Source organism: Rutidosis leptorrhynchoides, chromosome 3 (genome assembly GCF_046630445.1).
Source record: "Rutidosis leptorrhynchoides isolate AG116_Rl617_1_P2 chromosome 3, CSIRO_AGI_Rlap_v1, whole genome shotgun sequence".
Classification (NCBI taxonomy): Eukaryota; Viridiplantae; Streptophyta; class Magnoliopsida; order Asterales; family Asteraceae; genus Rutidosis; species Rutidosis leptorrhynchoides.
Window position 1 is genome coordinate 166,756,469 of NC_092335.1, and position 23,142 is coordinate 166,779,610.

Genomic DNA, 23,142 nt, shown 5'->3' on the forward strand with positions numbered 1-23,142 from the left:
TGCCACTTTTGTGTTGAGGTGGACAATATTCACTAGTTCATGGACAAAATGTTCGGTGATGCCGGCTCGTCGGGCTCATCTTGCTCTTGTTTTGTAAGCTGGTTCGGCTTTTATAGCATTGATTGCTTTGCTTTTGCTTTGTTGGGTTTGTTGCGAGTTCTTTGGTATTATTGTATTGCGTTTATTGTTGTGTTTCGTTTGAGTTCTTTCATTTTTTTTTTTTTTAATCAAAGGTGCCTTTGCTCTAATATATATTTCATTTTCTGCCACTAAGAAAAAGGTCATAAACCATAAAAGTAACAATAAAAGTAATCCGACCTTCAAAATTTGATCTTGATCGGAACTTACTAGAGAATACGCGAGGATGAAGAGTACATGAAATGGCTGTACTTATGAAAAGATAATCGCAAGGTTTAATTTTATCAGCTGCGTTATTAGTTTTTTTCCTAGAACTTTGGAGAGTCCACTACATAAAATAAATACTCCGTTCCTGAAAACAATCAATTTTATTATCATCAGCATACCAATACCAATACCAATACCAATACCAATACCAATGATACAAGTAACAAACCAATCCGTGCACAAAGTCCTTAAACCATTAGGGTATTTATGTTTATGAATTGAGCATCTACATGCTTGTAATGAATTTTCTTATTAAGTGGATTACATGTAGTGGATTCTCTATATGGACCGCATGCCCAGAATTAGGAACCTCCACCATTGTATATGGAACCTTAACTGAACCATCTTCTAATGCATCAGCAACATCCTCACAATGTCTTGAGCAAATACTCTGACCTATCTTCTTAAATTTCTCATCTTTCTCACCAACAATAATCAAGAGAGGGTTTTTGTTGTGTTTCAGATCTTCCCATAAAGACCTGTTATAAGAAGTGTATTTCTTATTTCTTATTTCTTCTTATATATAAATGTAAAACAAATTTTTAATAGATCTTGCAAAAGTATTAATAGAACTCTTCAAATTCTAAGAATTAACAAACATACGGTTGTCGTCCAGCGCTAAGGTCAGTCAGAGCTTTTGCAAGAGCTTGGACATCATTATGCTTTGAACGGCTAGTAACCATCTGATTAAACCGTGGGTGGCTTCTTAAGCTGCATCATAAATACATTACAATTATCATTGAAGAAACACACAATCAAAGTCATACACATTATCATATGTAGGTTTACTAAAGTCAGCCGACGCGTCAGTTTTGGGACTAGTCTGTCCCAAGTCGCCTAAAAACACCTTAAAAGTCGGTCAACTCTAAAAAGGAGAGTCAAAGTCAGTCTCGGGACTAGTCCTTCATGTGTGTATATGTCGTCAATCCATATGAAATCCAGCAACGTTAGGTGTTATCTCCCACTCCGATCGATGCTAATATCCATGTTGAAAAGGATTATGCAATGCATTCCTTTGCCTATGTGGTTTGAGGTTTTCACGCGTTGGCCGGCAATTGACCACTGTTGACCGAGTTGGAGTTCGAGAACCGGTGAGCAATTGAAAACGGGAACTCGCCGAGTTATACCGAGTTTTGCAACACTTGACACAATTGGCAGTTTGGTTTATTGTGATGGATGAGTCAACAAATCTCAAAGGCAATTTGGCTTAAAATGGTCACAACATAAATTCCAGATTTGTGTTAGCAACACATGTTACTTCAAAAGAGCTATAATATGCATGTTAACACTAAGGTGTTAGTTTGTTTTGTTTTTGAGCCTGCAGAGCTTATTATGTCTTATGTTTGCGTGCCTGTAGACTGATTGTTTTTTTGAAGATATAAAGTAAAATAATGTCTTATTCTGTCTGCAGCCTCGCAGACATAGAAATATGCTTCTAAGTGTTGCAGAAATGACTAAGTTATTTTGCAAACATAAAAACAAACAGTCTTCACTATTCAGCATACAGACTTTCAGGCCACATCTTTTTTTACATACATGGTCCGCAGATCTTCAGACAAAAACATTTCAATAAACAAACAATGCCTAAGGAAGAAATTGAGATCATAAAAGAACTTGATTTAAGCAAACACTCATTAAAAATTCGAATATTTCAATCACTTGAGAAACAAAATATCACAAACTTCATCAATCAAATTTTAATTCATTTTGAAAAAAACTAATTAATCATGATATTCGCAGATGCGTATCTCAACCAACGGCGAGTGTCTAGGAAACTTCAACAGCTCGCAAGAAAATTGATGCATTTGATAATAACATTCAGTAGAGGTTATACTTGGTTGTTCATCTTTGCTCAAAAAGGTTGACGTTTGGCCTTGTAATGCTACTGAAAAATTGTTATCGAATGCATCGATTTTTTTGCGAGTCTTTGAAGTTTCTTAGACCCTAGCCTTTGGTTGAAATAGACATCAGAGGATATCACGAGTAATTATTGTTTTTTTTTATACGAATAAATTTGATTGATAAACCTTGTGATATTTTGTTTCTCAAGTGGTTGAAATATTTGAATTTTTCAAACAATTTGAATGAAATATATTTTTTTGCCCAGAAAACATTATTTCTAATGAATGTTATTGATATTGTCAAAAATGATAACATTTTTATTGTAAAATGATATTATTTTTTATTGATGAATGTTGATATTTTTTTAAAGAAAAATTCAATATTTCCGATGAAATTCACTAATTTTTGCTTAAAGAATAACATTATTTGTAATTTGTAAATAATCTTTTACTTCCCTCTTCCCCCAAAAAAAAAAAATTACTTCCCCTCACAAAAGTGCTTCCCTCTTGATTATGACCCGATATATATATATATATATATATATATATATATATATATATATATATATATATATATATATATATATATGTTTTATTTATTATTTTACTAAAAGTCAACGTCGGTCAACGCCTGAGTCGTCCCTCCAAGGTCCCGACCGACTATCGCCTTTTACAACCTTGGTTATGAATGATTACAATTAGTACCTTGTCCATAGCTCTCCAGAATACCATGTCTCAATGAATGAATCCAGGCCATGGGAAATAAGTTCACATGCTAAAAACTCGTCTTTAACACACCGAACCTTTCTCTTTACCTCATCCTTTAATCCAGGGCTTCCAGATATTACGACTACTCCTTTTACCTTCAAATAAACAAAGGAGAGAAACATTACAAGTATTTATGAAAAAAAAAATTAACCAAAGTGTAATTCAATCAACTTTGATTAACTTTTTATGCAATTTGAGTATTTGACAAAACAATGTAATACAAAGTACATATAGATCAGATACCGTACCATATTGCTGCATCTCAAAGACACGTACAAACTAATCCTTGCTCCCATTGAGTATCCAACAACTATGACCCTTTCATTAGTTAGTAAATGGAACAGCTGGTGTAACATGTCTGCAACAAACTTAACTGACAAATCAACTCCATCTGCATGCATCTTCGAGCTCCCATGACCAGGAAGGTCAATTGCAATGCATCTTGAAGATGCTGACATGGCGTTCATGATGGGTATCCAATCTTCACTGGTCCCAAGAAAACCATGAAGAAATATAATAACGTCATTCTGCAAATAAACAAAAACCATCAAAATACTAATATGGAGTAGATCACATGTAAAACGTTCGAATTTCTTCTTACATTATTTTCATTTCCAAGCTCTTGTATATTAATCGAAAAGATTATACCATCTACACCCACTTTTAACTGATATTTTCGTGCTTCCCTAGGTGTAAAAATTTGTATCACCGAACTCTGATTGATATTCGAGTTGACCAATGTCTGACCAGCATTTACAACACATGCTTCCATGAACCCATTATGTGTGCCACGGCTAATACACACTGGTTCAATAAGTACATCTTCTTTGAGCCACTTGTATGTTCCAAGACCTTGAGCCACAGGTGGTCCCGGTTCCTTATTCATTATTTTGCATATATCTGCATTTTGCATGTCAAGATAACACGAAAACTGAATGTAGGCTGATAATGATATTCCACTTTCAAATGCAGCACTAATAACAGCCATTTTTCCCTGTTGCTGAGCCCATCTTGCAATTAGTAAAGCCTTTTCAAATCCACCAATAAAGCTCGGTTTAATAACCTAGAAAGATGAATGTATCGGAGTTAAATTCATAAACTATTTAATGAAATATATATTGTGTTCATTACTTACCACAGCAACAATTCCATTATGTGTGAATCTGGAAAGCATCTTAAGAGGATTTTCTTGAAGATTGTCAGTAGTTTCATCTAGGGCGACAGGTAAGCCACTTTCTTCACAAAACCTTATTATATCATCTTCATCGTTTACAGGTTCCTAATATTTGGCAAGATATGGACTCGGTAAGTATTAAAACTGTCCCACCTTTTACTATTGTATGGGCGTATTTCTGTTTCTATTGTATGTATTGAACCTGTAAATCCCGTTTATTGTACCTATATCTTCGTTAATTTGCGATTCTATTGTTTGTTACCTATACATACAATAGAAAGGCGAAAAAAGGAAGTGTACATGCAATAGACGGAATTGACAAGCTCAAAACATACAATATAAGTTTTGAAAGTATGCCGCATATATTAGTAAATAGTAAAAGAAATATAATACACTTTGATTTGAAATAATGAACCCTACAAAACATTTATACATCATTAGAATAATATAGGATAGGATATGTAATCATATTTTATGGTGATCAACTAATCAAAAGTAATATATTCTTTTATTTTAAAATTCGGACAAACGAGTGTATGAAGCCCAAGCCAAGCCAACTGACAGGTAACTCATTGAGGTCAGTGTGATTATCGTTGCTAAATAAATTTAAAATATCCATTAATTAAGTATCATTTTAGTGTCAAATTATTATAATTTTTTTTTTTTTCAAGGTTAACCATCTCGAATAGATTTCTATCACTAACCCAACCTGTATCAACAAATAACCATTTGGCTCAAAACATGACCCATCACCCAACCCGCCCAAACAACATCTGTTATAGAGGATACCTCAATATACTGCAATGCACAGCCTTTCACATTAGACCCAAACTGAAGAGCCTCATTAAACGACCATTTCCGGTTCGCATCAGCACGAAGTTGAATCTGAAATCCAACTTTCCTTCTTATTTCTTGTATAACTTCAGCATCTTCGATGGGGTTTGCTCTACGTGCAACCTATATAGTTATAATAATAAGACATCACTTGAAATTATAAGGCTTAATAATCTCCAAAAAGTTAATTAAGAACATTTTTAAGCTCACTTTTAGTTTTATTGCAGTAAACCCTTCTTCAACAAGTGTAGATGCAAGATAAGCTACTTGTGCAGGTGTTCCATCACAGTCAATAAGGGCGCATATTCTAACTTTTAAAGACGTTTGAGCACTTTCTTCTTTAGGGACTGACAGATTAAGCATATTTAACATGGTGGACCCTACAGCTGCAGCTGAAGCATTTAAAATGGCCATCTCCAAACCACATCTAACACTTGGATGAAGTGAATCTGGCTATAAATCACGCAAACGAAAAGAATGTAAGAATTATGATTGCTCAAACCAAAAAACTCACTTCAATTATTATTCTGATCGGTTAACTGCTGTTTCAGGTTAACAATCAGAGAGAATTGTATTGTTGTATTTCATTTTTGTATGTAATTTTGAGGATGACATGGATATTTATAGAGTAATAGAAGGGACATATAACAAATATGTCAGAGGTTGTAGGTTGTTATAACAACTTGTACTATCTGATATCTAGAATTGTATTATGTCAGAGGTTGTTATAACAACTTGTACTATCTAATATTCGTAACCATCTTTATTGGCCAATACAAACAATAAAGCTATCAAACATTCAATAAAACCCTAAGACATTCAAAATATTGAAATATAAGGTATACCAACAAGTTAAAAAGTCAACATCATGACAAAAAAATTGATAATCGGTTAAGGTTGAAGAGTAACGTGATTTAAAAAAAAAAAACAGGTTGTTTATGAAGTTAACAAAGTTGGTTACCCAGATCAGATATTGGACCAACGTTGGTCATCTTTTTAAGCAGTTAACTATACTGGTTACAAGGTTGCAAAAATCGCTACTTGGGAGTACTCGGTCTGGACTTTTTAGGGAGTACTTGACAACTAGGGAAGTACTCGGATGTTGACCAAGTTTGACTTTTACCGATTTGACCAAGTTGTACCCATTTTTGACTGATTTTCCGAGTAATCCCGAGCCTTGACCGATTTTCCGAGTAATCTCGTGTTTTGGCCGAGTTTTGACCAAGTTTTGACCGAGTATTCCCGCCGAGTAATTCCTATTTCTGCAACATTGCCTGGTTATTGATACTAATACAATACCATAAATATAAGATGAAAATATGTGTACATACTGGGATTCCTAAGTTGATCCATATCCAAGAAGAAAACGACCCCTTTAAAAGAGGAAGGGACGAATTAAGCCCAACTCTTTTAATAACATGAGTAAGAAACTGAAGTTGCGCCTCTACATCCATCATACTTTCTTTGTTAATTCCAAGCGGTGCAACCTGCACACAATAACTTACTAAGAGCAAAACCTTACAAAAAAATACTATATTTTTGTTTGTTTTTTTTATTATTTTTGTATTTAACAAACATAAAGTTACCTCCCCAACCCCTGTGTTTCCATCTTCAAGATATAAAATTAGCACAAAGCCTTCTCTGTAATGTTTGGAACAGTCATTACAAATGGGAGTTGTGGTCAATGGGGCATTGAGCTGAATTCTGTCAAAAGAAATAAATTGTACATTCTATTACAAATCGTACAACAATGTAAACAACGTGTCATTTTTTATATCTTCGTTTTAATAATGGAAAATTCAGAAACTGACCTGTACTGAAAATACTCCAATTTTTTAACTTTAGTAGAATTTAGAACTGAGAGCTGTGAAATGGTGGATAAAGCATGGCTTACTGCTACATTTGCAAATCGTCTCAAAATACTGAAAAAAAAAAAAAAAAAAGATGAGGTGTCCAGCCAATGAGTGTATGACACATCATTAAAACAACAATATGGAAGATGCAGAAACCTGTGGAAGTTTGCATTGGCATTAATAGAACTGTCAACTTCTATGACACAGTCAACTTCTTCCAGTTGACTTTTTAGTAAAGCAGTCTGAAGCTCAACCTTTGTGTGGACTTGTACATGCTTCACGCTTCATGAAGATTATTTAATTGCAATGTTAGCAATCAGATAGAGGATAATATATAACGAATTAGTGATAAATTCCTATAAATATGAATTTTAACTAAATGAAGCGCGGGCTACGAGTCTTACTCATGAGCAACACATAGGCTATGAATTCCAACATTGTGAGATGTGTAAAAATATCGATTCAATATTTCTTCTTCAGCTGTATTTGCAATTGGTAGAAGACTAAAAATCGCACCACCGTGATTATTAATCACAATTATGGTTATTTGCTTCCTTGAGATCCTTCAAAAGAAAAAGAAAAAAAAAAAAAAAAAAACCCACACACACACACACAGACTTAGAAATGTTGCTATGCAGAACTCTCAACAGTATCTTAAATACAAATACAACACACGATTTTACCTCTGCTTTAAAAGAGCCAATCCATTAGTATCATGCAAAAAAGAGACATCTCCCATCACACAAATAACCTGAGTTCAAAATTGTAGAATTCATTAGACACTTTCAACTTCTAGAATAAAAGAAACATTCACACTCACTTTTTTGTGGTGGCCCGCAGCAAAACCAACAGCAGTACTGAGTAAACCATCGATACCACTGGCTCCCCGGTTTCCTGCCACCTGTATCCAACGGAACGGTAACCCTGAAGTTAATGAGGTGACATCATCACACGTGTCATCTTCTAGGCTGTTCCCATACATATCTGCATCTCGTATCGGCATGCTATTTCCAACAAACATTGCAGATCGATTGTCTACGGCTTCTGAAGCTATGTGTGCGACATATGGTTCAGTCAACGAGTTTTCTGAATTAATTATTACTGATATCTCCCAACCAACCTACAAAATTGAACCATGTGATGTTTAATTGTGTAATTTTGTTAAGTATGTGTTATGAATACACGTTCTCTCTCTAGATAGAACAAAATATAAAGTAATATTAAATATAATATACAATATAGTATATATACCGCCAAGTTTATTGAACGCAGGAAACTGGTCCTTTCGCTATTGACATGTGTCATTAGGCAAGATCTCAGCACACAATCAGTAAAGTGAGTTATAGAAGTATGAATCCTATGAGTTATTATATGTGAAGGATCATGTCGACTAGAATGATTATCAACCAATATATACGAGCAAGGGTAACAATCTTCTAGCATTTGGGAGATACGTTTACTTGTTATCCGCGTTCCAATCTGTATTTAAAAGTACAAAGACATCAAAAGGTCAAATAAACAAAGTTGAGAAGAGCTAGTTGCATATAAAAAAGGTTACCAACTGTGGTCACATTTTCTAGCCTAGAAATAATAATCAGACTTTCAAAGTTGTCATTTAAAGTAACCAATTTGATGTAAAATCACAAGAAAAACAAAATAGAAAAACGAATTACTGCAATTGATTAGAAAAGGTTGAATTACATAAGTTCACAGATCAGATATTTATACCCTAAATGTGAACCAGAAGCTAACAACAGAAAATAACTGCCAGTAACAAACTAGAAGAATAATTACAAACTGCACCCCTATACTTTGACCGAATAACAAAGCAACCCCTGGAGTTCAGTTGACTTGTGTTGACTTTCCAATAATAAGCACAAACTCTCACACAACTTTTAGAGAACCATGACTTAAGGGAATCAACTAAGATAACCAGTCATATCGGCTGTAAAGTCATCATTTTTTACTGGTGCCTAATCACCTTTATTTAAACCAAAAATGAAACTTTTAAGTTATTTTTTTCGCTTGGACAGGTTGGCAGAAACCAAATCAAAGTTTGTTAACTTATTATACAATTAGCCCGAAAGAGAAAAAAGTGAATTATACCTGAACAATAACATCTGATTTTATCCAATGTCTGAAATCATCAGAGAGTAAAGCATGATCAAGGTGATCAACAAAAAGAATAGTCTCATCAAGTTTCGAAAGAAAATTCGTATATTTCCTCAACCGTAAACCCGACAAAATATCCGCTACAACCGGCCAACGAAGGTGTTTAGCCATCAGTAAAGCTGCCCAAATATCATTCTCCTTAAAAATCGCACCAATCAGTAGTAAACCACATTTTGCACCTTGAATTATACCTAATACATCTGTTAAATCGCCTTGACAATTGCTATGTGCAAAAGAATTTTGCGGTTGTATGTAATCGGTGAATGGTTTTCCACTTGATACCCAAAATTCTAATCCTTTTAAGCAACTTTGATTCCATTCTTTGGGTGTATTTTCTAGAGGTTCTCGAAATTGACAATTGATATGAACGGGCCCACAAGGCGAAGAAGTTGCATGATATACAGCCGAGTCAATGGTGGTTAGAACCATCCTTGTCGAGATGATGTCTGTTGGTGCAGGAAGACTGAAGTAGTGCCTCACAAATGAACCAAAATGGTTAACCTAGCAATTTTGAGATTATGTCATGTGATAAATCATTTGTTCGCAGCAAAGTAAAAACAAGTATTGCATACAAAAGTAACCAACTTTTCAGATTTATGTTTTAAATAACCACCTTTTTTCACGCATAACAAGATAACCAACTAGCAAAAACTTAGGAAAATAAAAACCAACAAATTTTCAGAAAAGACATGATTACATTGTAAAAGTGATGAGGTGCTGTAACTTTGACTATGTTGACTTTATTAGTGATGTGACATGTGAAAACCATTAAACTTAAAAGAGTATCCAGAATGAATACTTTATGAAAGTTTGAGCCTAATTTGTGACTGCAAATAAGTGTGTTATCCACACCACATCAATGTTGCAGAACTCGGAATTACTCGGCAGGTACTCGGGTTTTGCAACTCGGGGAGTACTTGGTCAAACTCGGTCAAACTCGGTCAAATTTGGTCAAACTATGCCAAAACTCGGGATTACTCGGAATAATCGGTCAAAACTCGAACTCGGTCAAAATAGGTCAAAATTGATCAAAATTCGGTCAAAGTCAAACTTTTTCAACATCCGAGTACTCCCAGAGAGATTAATAAAACTAAAGTTTGTTACTTCTCTTTATGCAATTTACAATGACGAACTAATAAACTACATACCTGATTAATCGCTTGATTAGCTCCAGTATCGAGCAGCTCAGGGGGTCGATCTGCTGTCAGTAATAGAAGAGGCAAGAAATCTTGATAAGCTTCAACTACCTGCAAATTTCCCTTTTTTATTAATATTAGCACACAGAAAAAATGGGCATACGCGACGATTATTCAATTATCAATCACTCACAGCAGGTAGAAGATTTGAAACTGCAGTGCCGGATGACGTTATAACGACAGCTGGTTTACGACAGCCTCTAGCGTAACCAACAGCATGGAATGCAAGTGACCGCTCATCAAAGCACGCGGTACAACTTATCATAGGGTGACAAGCAGCAGCAACAGCTAAAGGAGACGAGCGTGATCCTGGAGCTATACAAAAGTACTACATATAAAAAAGAAGTTATATTCTGTTTTTATTTAATGAAATGGTGAATAAGTGAATAAGAAATATCATATAATCTCACTGTTAAACCAAGTCTGTAGCATTCTTCAATCATAAGTGATGCCCACAAAGTATTGATATTGGAAGATTCTTTCAAAGAAGAATTTATATCTCGGAACTCGTCCAGCTGTTTATCAAGAGAAACCAATAGTTATAAACAATGATATGTAGAGAAAAGATAATAGAACAATTTAGTTATTGTACCATGTTATTGGAGATGGCGACAGTATCTGAAAGTCTAAGTGAGAACTGACAGGATGATGAAGCATGTTTCTACAGGATATGTGGGCATTTTACAGACATTAGTAAAGGCTTTTGACCGGTGTTGACCTGACTTTTTAACATTGACCGAGACAATATAACAACAAATCCAAGCAATATTGATGTTAAATAATTACCAGGATAAAAAAGATACCAGTTCCATGTGCTCAAGGCAATTATCCCTCAGCAATATAGCATTTGTATATACCTACAAAGATCAGTTCTACTAATTTTAGGATCAAATATGTTGTCCGATACAAAGTTTTCCAAAGTAAGGCTCTTAAAGCATAGGATAACTGTTTTCAAACAATTAAAAAAATTAGAAATAATGAAGTTAATATGCAGGAAGGTAAATGTACCATTCTTGCATGTTTATCCCCCGCCATGTTGAACTTTCTTAAAACAGCACTAACAGACTTATTCAGGCATACGTCTGTAATGGGGCTTGCAAGGGCTGACCTAGATGAAATTTTGCATAAAATAAAGCTTGTGGATATAAAATACACAAATTACACTTAATGTTTTTTCAAACTAGTAATAACTACAAATATATTAGTTTTGTTATCCACACGTAACTACACATTTTCTTTAATAAGAAAAGATATATCAAGTTATTGATTCTTAAATCGATAAACGCCTATTATAAGTAGCCTAAAAATGTTGCAAAATTGTAACTGATCTTAACTTTTGAATAAAATTGTAAAGACTTTTCTAGTGGAAAATATAAATGATAGCCTCAGGGAGTACCTGTTATAAGATAGATAACATTATTTAAAGCCTCCTCATAAACACAAACCGAAGAGTCATCCCAAGCTAGCGTTGCGACTAATATCGATATACCATCCGACTCAATTAGTTCTATCTGTAAAATACTAAACATTTAATTTTGCGAGCCTAAATATATATTGCTTTAGAAAATTACAGACAACACAAAAATTTACCTGCGGAATAAACATGTAGAACGATTTATCGTCACCAACTAAGCCATAAGCCACTGGATGTGCCAAATCTATAGATTTACACCTGTGAAATTTAAAGTACCAACAAAAGATTAATAAAAAATGTGAAACTAAAAAACCACTAAAAAAAACATAATAAAACAAGTCAACCTTTTAAAAGGCGTCTGTTCAAGTGAATCAGAAGAATAAGACGTTTTAACGTAAACTGCAGCACCAATTCCAAACACACCACGCGTTCGACTAAACGATAAAGACTTATTAGTTGAATTCTCATCCCTAGTAGAAACAAAAAACTGAGGAAACACTCCTAGCGATGGATCCTGACTGCAAAACCAATTTAATGCTTTCGAACCAGGAGATACAGCAACCTACACATAAATTTAAGCAATAACTAGATATAATTTACTACATATATGCTACATATATCATAATGAGACTAATATATTGGCTGAAATAATAATTAGAAAACCTGAAATCTGTACATTCCAGCTTTAGCACAATTAGGTTTTAGCTTCAAGTCCTCGACAGCATGCTTAATTTTATCAAGTCCTAATTCTATAGTCAACGCCGGAGTCAATGTACGAGTAATGCAGGTAGCTAGTAGTAATTCAGCTTCCTCTGTTTCCAGTAGCTTAAATTCCGTTTGTTGAACTGAATTACGAACTACCTATACGTACACAATACATACATGTTTTGTAATATTTGAAATTGATTAAATAAGAAAAGAAAAAAATTATAAATATATATGAAGATCAAATTGAATAATTTAGACCTTGAAATTGGGGACATGATGATGCTGCCGGAGAAATGTGAAACGGCGACGGACTTGGGATACAATGACATTGAATTTACACGACGGAAGAGTAATTGTGTGGAATGGTAGGATCGAGGAAGGGGAAGAAGGTAGCTTGGTATTGAGATTCATAGCGGTTACTGTTACAGGATAATGCTGTTTGTTATATAAACAATGAACAAAATATTTTAAAATTTATACAAAATTTGCTTAAATAGTCCCTGTGTTATTCCTTTGTTGCTCGTTTCATCCCTTCCATTTTATTTCTTTCTCGAAAAGTAATCATAATTCTTCGCATATAACGAATTAATGTCCGAATGTTAGGGGTCATACTTATGGAAAGAATTATGGAAAGAATGAATGTTATGAAAGAAGGCTTGTTAAGGGTAATTGTTTATAACAGTGATGTCTTTTGTAAACAATCTATCAATGTTATTTTGTGAATGAATGGCATATGATGAATGGTTTATAATTTGTTTGTAACTGTGATGTACTTTGTAATATGTTGGCATATAATGAATGGTGTAAACTGTTGGTTTAATGTGTTTTGTAATTTAAACTTTGATGCAACTGCAGTTTATTACACAAGTGAGTCTGCACTTGCAATTTTGTAATTGTGTTGGCATAGTTGTGTACATTGTTATGTAGATAAGTTGTGTACATAAGTTGTCTGCACTTTCAGTTTGTACGTAGTTATGTACATAAGTTTACTGCACTTGCAGTTTGTTGGTTTATTTTGGCTAGTAGAAGATATGTTTATCCCACATTGGTGGGAGGAAGATGTGAGGGGTGAGTGACTTGGTTATATAAGAGGGGCTAAGTCTTCATTCCAAATCGCACCAATCAATACACTTTAAGTATTTGATTATTTCTTTCTTTCTTATCCTTGTTTGAGAGTTGTATTAGTTAAATATTTTGGAGAGTGTAGTTGGCTTAAGAGAGTCGTCTATATCATTGTAATAATTTGTGATATAGTGTATTTCTCTCTTTGGGGGCCGGTGATTTTTCTCCTGTTTTGGAGTTTCCACGTTAAATCTTGTGTTGTGTATTGTTCTTATTTCTTTACTATTATTGTTGGGCTGGGTGGTGGGAATTAGTGATACCGTAATTTCCCAACAACTGGTATCAGAGCGTCAGGTTTGACGGGGGTCTCGGTTATAGGAGTCGGAGTATGCTCTGTGGTTGTCACGGGAGTGGATCGTCCACATCAGAAACGAGTTCTATTGATCGTATAGGGTATCTGGTTAGACAATATTTTTTCTGATTCGTAGTAATAGTTGGATTTGTTAGTGGTGAGTTGTGGATTTTCGATTTAAAGGGTCCTGGCTACCTGCTACATCTTTTGGCTATTCGAAACGTGAGCAAAATCAGAGAAAGTTGTTGTCTATAGGATACGGATACGATGTCGAAGTTCAGTCCAATGAGGTTTGATGTAGAGAAATTTGATGGGATGATCAATTTTGGCTTATGGCAGGTTCAAGTCAAGGATGTGTTGATTCAGTCCGGTTTACACAAGGCTTTGAAGGGTAAACCCACCCTTGTTCCTGGCAGTGATTCTAGCAGTAAGTTCGATGAAGAAGAATGGGATGATATGGATTTGAGGGCAACAAGTGCGATTCGTTTGTGTCTTGAAAAGAACGTGCTTGCAAATGTGCACGGGTTATCAACGGCAAAGGAGCTTTGGGTTAAACTAGAGCAGTTGTACCAGGGCAAGGGCATCTCAAATCGGTTGTGTCTTAAAGAACAATTTCATACTCTGCGTATGGATGGGGGTTCAAAGATTTCAGATCATCAAAGTATTCTTAACGGTATTGTTTCAGAACTGGAGGCTATTGGAGTTAAAACGGATGATGAAGATAAAGCTTTGAGGTTGATATTATCTTTATCATCGTCTTATGAACACATGAAACCTATTTTGATGTATGGGAAGAAAACTCTGAAGTTTGAAGATGTTACTAGCAAGCTCCTATCCGAGGAGAAAAGACTGGAAGGTAACGGGGTCTCGTCATCAGGAGATACGATAGTGTTGTGTTCGGATAGGCAGAAGAGAAACTCTAGAAAGAATCTGACATGCTGGAAGTGCGGGAAGACTTGACATGTAAGGGTTAATTGTCCCGGTGGAGCTAATCCGGCAAATGGCTCCAAAGACGCTAACATTGTCTCCGTTGTTACAGAGAGTGACGAATTCCTCTGAAGTCACGTCATCCTCATGGTGTGTCCGCGCCACCGTGGAAAGGGATGTTCGTTAGCGGTTCCACAATTACACATGGGCATTGGTTTGGCGTTGATGCAGGCTGTGTGGTGGAAACTAATGTTGTAGCTGATGGGACTTTCGGGAAAGCCAAACAAGGCAGTTGCACCATAAAGTTTCAGCTGGTTGTTCAACAACATGTGCCGAGGTGAAATGCTTGGAATGTGATATTCTAAGTGCTATACTCTTAATGGTGGAGTATGATAATTCTTGTTAAGAGTTATGATTGTCTGTGATGAAAATGATTGTCGGTTTAGACAATGTTCGATGAAGATGTAAGTTTTGTCTCTTGGGAGATAATGTCAACGGCATGAAGATGAGGATCTTGAAGTTGTCGTCGAGGAAGCGTCTACATCGGTTATCCTTGCAATGTGGAAGCATGGTTATCTTCTTCTATCCAAAAGGTGGAGATTTGTTGGTTTATTTTGGCTAGTAGAAGATATGTTTATCCCACATTGGTGGGAGGAAGATGTGAGGGGTGAGTGACTTGGTTATATAAGAGGGGCTAAGTCTTCATTCCAAATCGCACCAATCAATACACTTTAAGTATTTGATTATTTCTTTCTTTCTTACCCTTGTTTGAGAGTTGTATTAGTTAAATATTTTGAAGAGTGTAGTTGGCTTAAGAGAGTCGTCTATATCATTGTAACAATTTGTGATATAGTGTATTTCTCTCTTTGGGGGCCGGTGGTTTTTCTCCTGTTTTGGAGTTTCCACGTTAAATCTTGTGTTGTGTATTGTTCTTATTTCTTTACTATTATTGTTGGGCTGGGTGGTGGGAATTAGTGAGACCGTAATTTCCCAACACAGTTTTGTACGTAGTTGTATACGTTACTTATGTACATAAGTATTCTTTTAGTTTTGTGTACAAATGTTTTTCTCTTCTAGATTTGTAGTGAATATACATTGAAGCCAAATGAAAACACTTATATTACATAACCATTGGCGTCTTTGGACATAGGCAAGATAGGCGATCGCTTAGGGCCTAAAAATTTTTAAGGGCCCAAAATTTTAAATATGTATATATTAAAAATGGGTGTTGATCCAGTGTTTCCTCAAAAACGTGTAATTCGAAGGAAAAAACAATTTGATGAGAGCTCAAGAGATCACGGTGTTTTGTTATCTACCGAGGAGTCATTTAAAGTTAATAATTTTTTATACATTGTTGATCAGGCAATTGCCTCTCTTAGCACAAGATTCAAACAGTACGAAGAGTATGAAGAGGTTTTTGGTTTTCTATTTGCATATGACAAGTTAAAATTCATTGATGATGACGATCTTAAGCTATGTTGCATTCGTCTTGAAGATGCTCTCAAGTATAATGGAAAATTAGATATTGATGCAAATGAACTATATGAGGAGTTAAAATTGCTTAAAAAGTTCTTGCCCGGTGAAACTATGGGACCGGCTGGTATTTTGGAAAATGTGAAAAAGATCGATTGTTTTCCTAATGTAATAATTGCTTATCGAGTATTGTTGACTATTCCAATAACAGTAGCATCTGCAGAAAGAAGTTTTTCAAAACTGAAGTTGCTGAAAAACTACTTGCGGTCTACCATGTCACAGGAAAGACTTAATGAATTGGCTTTGATATCTATTGAGAATAATATATTGAAGAGTATTGACTATAAAGAGCTGATAAACGAATTTGCTTCTAAAAATGCTAGGAGAGTAGTTTTATTTAAATAATAGTTTAATTATAGTTGAAGGACAAATATTTTGAGTATATAAAATATTTTGATACGCATGTCTTGAGAACTTTTTTCGTATTGGTAAATTTTAATATTATATTTTTTCTGTATTTAAAATTTCAACGTGTACAAGGGTCCATTTTTATTTTCGCCTTGGGCCTTCGAATTGTTGAGACGACCATGTACATAACAAATGCATTCTTACATCATAATCATAACCTTGGTAATGCATTTCTTACATATTATATGAAACATTACAACTAATAATCTAAAACTCAAAATACCTACTACTATACATAACAATACAACAATTACTACCATACCTAGAAACAACCTATCATGAACTTTGATCTTGAACTTGAAAAAGAATAACTCTTAAATGAGTTTCATATCATCAACATCAGCATCATCATGTCAAGAGTTTAATTTCTTAAATTGCAGATGCATTTCAACATTAGATCTTTGTAGTGTTGGTTTAGAATCTCAATCATCAATAAACTTAAAAACTTTACATTATCTTTGTGTATCTTGTAAACAAAACACCAATTAGGGGGAAAAAAATTAAAAAACAAAAATATTAGGGCAAATTGAAAAAATGCAAAAATTCGGCAACTAATAAATCTTCTTCCTGGGTTTATTAATGTCCACGAAATACAGACATATAATCGATGTCCACATTCACGGTTTTTGATTCTTTTTAAAAAAAATTGGAACAACACAGTATTGAATTCTTAGGTTTGGAGTCGTGGTGATATTTCTGGAAGATGATGAAAAAGCGGCAGCCATAGTGGTTTGAAGAATAAAACAGACAAAATTGAAAGAGTTAGGACTAATCAAGTATAAAATAGTGGCAATCGAATGTGAATATCTACTACACGTGGAAGATGATATGGAAAAAATAAAAATGACCGGATACACATAAGCAAATAATCGGATACCGGATGTCTATATAAATTAATGCATAAAATAGTATACAATACAAAGTTTAATGTATTGAATGAGAGAGATGAAAGTTGAGTGCATATAATAGAAATATGGCATTTTCAAACAATTTTTTTTTCCTATCTAAACTCCCCAAAAGAAAATAATATACGGAGTAAAATATACTAACGACACAGTTCTAATTCTGTATAAAACTATTTGTGGAGCCCTCGTTTTGCGCCGGGGGCTCCATTTTGAATGTGAATTAAAAAAAAAAAATCTTGATCTATTTTGTAAAAAAAGAATTTTTTTTCGACATCTAACATTGAAAGGTTGTTCCTTTTGTGAAAGTTGCTTCTTTTAGCGTTCGTTTTTTATTATTTTAAGTTAGTTGATCTATTTTGTAAAAAAAGAATGTTTTTCGACATCTTTTGGTAGCATTGAAGAGTTGTTCATTTTATGAAAGTTGTCTTTTTATCGTTGAGGAAGAAAAGAGAGGAAAAAAAGTTAGTTGATTTTTTTGTAAAAAAGATTTTTTTTGAGCATCTTTTGGTAACGTTGAAGGGTTTTTCTTTTAAGAAAGTTTCTTCTTTATCGTTGGAGAGAAAAAAAAAAAAAAAAAGTGAAATAATGAAAATAACATGATTACTGTTGGTGAATAATGCACTGTTTTCTATCAGAAATATAGAGAATTTGCCCTAAACTAAATTAGTCCTTGTTTATCACTTCCTTTTGGTTGGCAACTCATTGCATTTTCAATTCCAAATTGTAGCTTGATGATGATAATGGAGCCCTGAATTTTTTTTTTTTTTTTTTTTTTTTTTTTTTTTTTTTAACAAATGCTCAATTATATAATACAACATCAAAGTCACAAATACATTATTCCAAATCTTGAAATTCAAAGTTTTTAAATTGTATCAAATCCAACATGACGAGGTATGATGAGATCGTGAATTTTAAACCATAAGAGATCCTTCCATGACTGTGGTGGCTTTACCTCGAAGAAGCACTCTTTGATTATTCTTATCAAGATGAACATGCAAAACTCCGCTTCTAGGTGACGCCTGATACGCAACAAAATCACATTTCCCTAACTTATCATGCCAATAGGCTGCCAAGGCACAATGTGCACTCCCGCAAACGGGATCCTCATCAATACCAAATTTGGGGCAGAAGAAGCGACTATAGAAGTCAAACCCTGACCCAGTAGGCGCACGTGCTGTAATTAGTATCCCTCTGCCTGGGGCTTCTTTGATCTTATTAATTTCCGGCACGAATTCTACGACATCTTTTGCTGATGTAAGCACAACAAAGATGTCATCAGCTGCAGTCTTCTTTACATCAACGATAGAAACACCGTTTAATAATTCAGAAACTGCTGAAACCTTAAGATCGTTGAAATCTGAAACTTGAACAACGGGGAAATCCAGTTCAATGTAGAAACTGTCTTGTGGTTTACCGTTTGATGATTCGTTAATCTTGTTTGCGGGAACTTTATTGGCAGTTAAAATTCCAGAAAGGGTTGAGAATTCGATAGTGTTGGATGTCACTAAATCGGACTGGAATAGGAAGTGGGAGGCTGCTAATGTTGCATGACCACAAAGTTTGACCTCAGCAACAGGAGTGAACCATCGGAGATGAAACCTAGGGTTTGCAGAACCGTGATTAACAATCGGAGTTAAATAACAAGTTTCTGAAATATTAAATTCAGACGCAACTGATTGCAACCACTTTTCATCTTTCTGTATATCATCTAACCAACACACGGCCGCCGGATTACCTTTAAACGCCGTATCAGTAAATGCATCCACGACGGAGTATTTGACGAGGTTTTTCGCCATTTTTAGCGTGAGGTTTGAACGGTCATGGAGCCCTGAATTAACTTACTCCTACTTTATTACTTACGTTCAGTTGGCCCGATCTTTGCACTTTCAATTCAAGATTGTAGCTTGATAATTATAATGGAGCCCTAAGTCGATCGAAAGCGTAGAGGTAATTCATACTCTGTTCTTTGTTTCCAATTGCTCAACATTTCTTCGTAATGTTGATAAATGCAGTTAGGTTAAGAAACAGCAACACTTAAATTTGAACTGAAAGAATCTTACTGAAAACTCCTCATTTTAAAGCCCTAGATCAGATAAACATATTTTTGATTCATCTTGAAAAGAACACTGCGTTTGATTTCTGAAAAATTTGTGTTGCTTCTCACTATTTATACTTCTTAAAATTGAAAGAAATGTGTTATTTTTCCACTGAAGTTTTTGAAATGTGAATTATTAGCACGTTCACTTTTCTATAACCAAATACCAAATGCAATTCGTGATACTTATGGTTTTTTATTTATTTACATTATATGTTGCAGACTTGATGAGTGTATATGATGAAAACTCAATGCATAAGTTCAGATAGGATCAGCTCCCTTCCTCAAAACATAATTGAAACTATTTTAACTCTTATGCCAATTCGAGATGCTTTGAGAACGAGCATTTTGTCAAAGAAATGGAGGTATTCCTGGATGACTGTGCCAAAACTTGTATTTGATCACCACCTGGTTGGCGGGAGTTTGTTGAAATCTAAGCTTGTCAGTGCGATCTTCCATGTTTTGTATATACACAGCGGTCCAACGATACTAAAGTTCGAGCTTGATTTCTACAAATTGGGCATGATAACCGAGTTTGACCAGATCATACTAGGTCTTTCTAGGAGAAGTAATGTGAAAGATTTGATCATTGATACTTCAAACAGCTTCTACAAACTAACCACTTCTTTCTTTTTAATGCAAGGATTAGAATCTATAAGCCTAAAAAATTGTAATTTTGAACCTCCAGTGAATTTTAATGGATTTAGTAAGTTGAGGAATATGTGCTTTGAAAATGTTCGAGTTCATGCTGAAGTGCTTCAGAATTTCCTCCCGAATTGCCCACTACTTGAGGATATCAGATTGGTAATATTCATATAACCTTATAGTATGCCTGGCCAATGGGTCGAACGGGTCGGGTCCAACGGGTCGGGTCCAACGGGTCGGTCGAGATCCATATTTCTTATAAAATTATATATATATATATTTTTTTTTTCATTTTCTTTTTTTGATAATTATTTTGTTAGAAGCTTTTTCCTTAAACTTTTTTTTTAACTTTTGTTTATGGTTTTTTTAAACTTTATTATTACTTTAATTTTTTTTTATTATTTATAAATATTTTATTTTTTAACTTTATTTTTTTTATTTTTTATTATAATTTTTTTTTTTACTCTTTAGGCTCTTGTCATGGAGACATCTTTTTAAATTTATGTCTATTGGTGCAGCTTGATTATGAAGAAGAATATGTAGAAGAAAACTCCTTTAATTTTGTGAAGTTTTTCCAATGTGTGCCTTTACTTCATACTTTAGCTATCTCAGAGAATTACATGAAGGTGATTTTGCTTAAAGATTATATTACATCTCATACACGAATAATTGTGATTGCTAATCTTTTTTTTGCTTTGTTTTTTTTGTCTTTTAAGTTCTTGTCTTCGGGTGGTATGCCAAGAAAGCTTTCGACTTCGCTTCACCTCACCTATGTTTGTTTGGATGTGTGCCTAAGGGAACAAGATGTCATTTCATCTGTCCTTTGCATAATCAGGAGCTCCCCAAATCTAGAAAGAATTTTCTTCCAGGTATATATATATATATATATATATATATATAGTGGTAGGATCAAGGGGGAAGTAACCAATCGGGGGGAAGCAATTTTTTTTTTCTTTTCGTTTTTTGAAAAAACTTTGTTCACGAACATTATAGATTGGATGAAAATATGAACATTTAATAAAGACACTTTGTGATAAATGTTTTTATTTTGGCGGGAAAACGCTCGAAGAAGTAATATATAACAATTATCGTGTTTTTCGAGCGTATGTTGAGGTTTTAGATATTAGGGTTTAGCTATTAGGGTTTTATTAGGGTTTATAGGGTTTAGATATTAGGGTTTAGAAATTTAGGGTTTAGATTTAGGATTTAGATTGAGTTTTTAACACGAACGATTTAGAGTTTAGGGTTTGGGGTTTTGGGTTTAGGGACTAAACACTAAACCCAAAACACCAAACCCTAAACCCTAAACTCTAAATCGGGCTACATTTTGCTTCACAAAACATGAAAAAAAAAAAAAAAAAAACGTTAACATTCTTCACGACCAATATTATCTTGAATGTTATTTTTGTCGATCGTTTTCCCGCCTAAATAATAACATTCATCACGAAGTGTATTTTTTTTCTAAATGTTCATATTTTTGTGTGATCTTGATGCGTGGTAAAAAAATTCCAAAAAAAAACGAATTTTTTTTTTTTTTTGCTTCCCCCGCTTCCCCCCGATTGGTTACTTCCCCAATGATCCTGCCCCTATATATATAGTCATATTACTTATGATAATGGTTCTTAAAATACAGTTTTGATTGATGACATTTCACCATGTTTTCTGAATCAGATGTATGATAATGAAAAGTTGCCGATTCAGGAAAGTTCCATTAAGTTTGATGATCTCCAAGACGACTTGAGTTTGACCTTAGATCACCTTAAGAGTATTGATATAGTAAGTTTTAGTAACATTGCGTGTGAGATGGTGTTTGTGAAACTAATTATGGGTAAGTCGCCTATACTAAAGATAGCACGAGTTGAGCTAAGCGACAATGTTTCTTTTGATGAAGAACTGAAGATTCTTAGAGAGATGATTCGTGTTCAAATTCCACGTGCATCACCTTCAGCACAAATAATTATTGAACGGCCAAAAAAAAAATTATGAAGGCTACGATTTTGGTGATACTAGGTAATTGTCTTTGTTAACATTAAGGATTGTCAAAGCAGAGTATTGTGCTTTTATGTGGACTTTTTTGTGTACTCGTTTAAATTATGTTTTCTTTTGTCGTATGATGAAGTGCTACTTTTGCTTTGTTATAAATCCAAACCTTGCTTTGGAAGTAAATCCTCCCACGCACAATTAAGTTCTTTATTTTGTACAGATTGTTTAATCTTGTTATAGGTGCTTAGGAATGCAGTTTTTAACATAGGCCTTCAAAGAACCCCATATTAATTAGTCAAATATGTATAACAACAGTTGACTTGGAATCTATGTATGTTTGAAACACTGGTCTTCCTTATTCTGTAACAAGTTCACCTCCAAACCACGTACTTTTGATGCAGCTACCCTTGATTGCTTAAATTGCACAATGAACACTTTTAAATTGTACCCTATATTATAACTCCATTTGTTTTATTAAATAGACGCTATAGTTTAACATCAATGCTTAAAACATACGAAATACGGATACAAACACCTAATAGAATAGAAAAACTCACCATATGCAGGCCGTGAGTGCAAATCCTCTAAAAATGAGGTATCTAAAAAGTTATTCATATATGAAAAACTGCAGACACATAAATTTTCCTTTGCAAAGTTCCTTTTGATACTTGATAGGACTATTTAGTTCCACCCCCGGCATAATCCAATTTACCTTTTTTTAAGCAAAAATAGTGAATACTAATATAGATACGAGGTCGTTTCCAAAGAAAAACGCCCTTAAAAAGGAATTCAAAAAAGAGGAGGAAACGGGGAAGCACACACATAGAAAACAACTATCTAAATGAACTATCTATAAACGAGCCTCCC

The 23,142-nt window shown here is 34.3% G+C and overlaps 4 protein-coding genes across 7 annotated transcripts; 2 read left to right on the forward strand and 2 right to left on the reverse strand.

Moving 5' to 3' along the window:
- Positions 1-526: 526 nt before the first annotated feature.
- On the reverse strand, positions 527-12,776 carry LOC139896973 (protein PHYLLO, chloroplastic). Of its 4 annotated transcripts, XM_071879606.1 has the most exons (28): positions 12,624-12,776; positions 12,321-12,518; positions 12,002-12,219; positions 11,834-11,915; positions 11,640-11,754; positions 11,252-11,346; positions 11,047-11,100; positions 10,836-10,904; positions 10,654-10,758; positions 10,377-10,571; positions 10,196-10,294; positions 8,982-9,548; positions 8,127-8,354; positions 7,696-7,995; positions 7,559-7,626; positions 7,280-7,438; positions 7,032-7,157; positions 6,834-6,944; positions 6,609-6,726; positions 6,354-6,509; positions 5,233-5,475; positions 4,978-5,145; positions 4,150-4,293; positions 3,616-4,077; positions 3,263-3,541; positions 2,952-3,109; positions 1,009-1,116; positions 527-884 (listed from the first exon to the last, which is right to left on the reverse strand). In XM_071879606.1, exons 1-28 carry the CDS (start codon positions 12,774-12,776, stop codon positions 632-634), a joined length of 5,031 nt encoding a protein of 1,676 aa, XP_071735707.1. In that variant the 3' UTR covers positions 527-631. The 4 variants fall into 4 exon arrangements, with proteins under 4 accessions (XP_071735707.1, XP_071735709.1, XP_071735711.1 ...); XM_071879609.1 differs by lacking the exons at positions 527-884; positions 1,009-1,116; positions 12,624-12,776 and having other exon boundaries at positions 2,997-3,109; positions 3,258-3,541; positions 12,321-12,400; XM_071879608.1 differs by lacking the exons at positions 11,834-11,915; positions 12,002-12,219; positions 12,321-12,518; positions 12,624-12,776 and having other exon boundaries at positions 11,252-11,351; positions 11,640-11,652.
- A 3,151-nt stretch (positions 12,777-15,927) lies between these two features.
- Positions 15,928-16,584, forward strand: LOC139900575 (uncharacterized). Its single transcript, XM_071883341.1, has one exon. The coding sequence runs from the start codon at positions 15,928-15,930 to the stop codon at positions 16,582-16,584; it is 657 nt and encodes a 218-aa protein (XP_071739442.1).
- Positions 16,585-18,346: 1,762 nt separating this feature from the next.
- Positions 18,347-19,367, reverse strand: LOC139896974 (uncharacterized). Its single transcript, XM_071879611.1, has one exon. The coding sequence runs from the start codon at positions 19,346-19,348 to the stop codon at positions 18,464-18,466; it is 885 nt and encodes a 294-aa protein (XP_071735712.1). The 5' UTR covers positions 19,349-19,367; the 3' UTR covers positions 18,347-18,463.
- Positions 19,368-20,291: 924 nt separating this feature from the next.
- On the forward strand, positions 20,292-22,278 carry LOC139900576 (F-box/FBD/LRR-repeat protein At1g13570-like). Its single transcript, XM_071883342.1, has 4 exons — positions 20,292-20,451; positions 20,811-20,918; positions 21,009-21,161; positions 21,964-22,278. The coding sequence occupies exons 1-4, from the start codon at positions 20,368-20,370 to the stop codon at positions 22,276-22,278; spliced, it is 660 nt and encodes a 219-aa protein (XP_071739443.1). The 5' UTR covers positions 20,292-20,367.
- Positions 22,279-23,142: the final 864 nt, after the last annotated feature.

Bases quoted from the DNA above. Each gene is read 5' to 3' on its own strand.
- LOC139896974 (XM_071879611.1), bottom strand. From the start codon at position 19,348: ATGGCGAAAAACCTCGTCAAATACTCCGTCGTGGATGCATTTACTGAT.
- LOC139900576 (XM_071883342.1), top strand. From the start codon at position 20,368: ATGTGCTTTGAAAATGTTCGAGTTCATGCTGAAGTGCTTCAGAATTTC. The intron at 20,919-21,008 runs GTGATTTTGCTT...TTGTCTTTTAAG, and splicing joins TCTCAGAGAATTACATGAAG to TTCTTGTCTTCGGGTGGTAT. The intron at 21,162-21,963 runs GTATATATATAT...TTTCTGAATCAG, and splicing joins TAGAAAGAATTTTCTTCCAG to ATGTATGATAATGAAAAGTT.
- LOC139896973 (XM_071879606.1), bottom strand. From the start codon at position 12,776: ATGAATCTCAATACCAAGCTACCTTCTTCCCCTTCCTCGATCCTACCA. The intron at 12,220-12,320 runs GTTTTCTAATTA...ATTTATGTGTAG, and splicing joins CTGGAATGTACAGATTTCAG to GTTGCTGTATCTCCTGGTTC. The intron at 10,905-11,046 runs GTATCTTTTTTA...CATATCCTGTAG, and splicing joins GCCTTGAGCACATGGAACTG to AAACATGCTTCATCATCCTG.
- LOC139900575 (XM_071883341.1), top strand. From the start codon at position 15,928: ATGGGTGTTGATCCAGTGTTTCCTCAAAAACGTGTAATTCGAAGGAAA.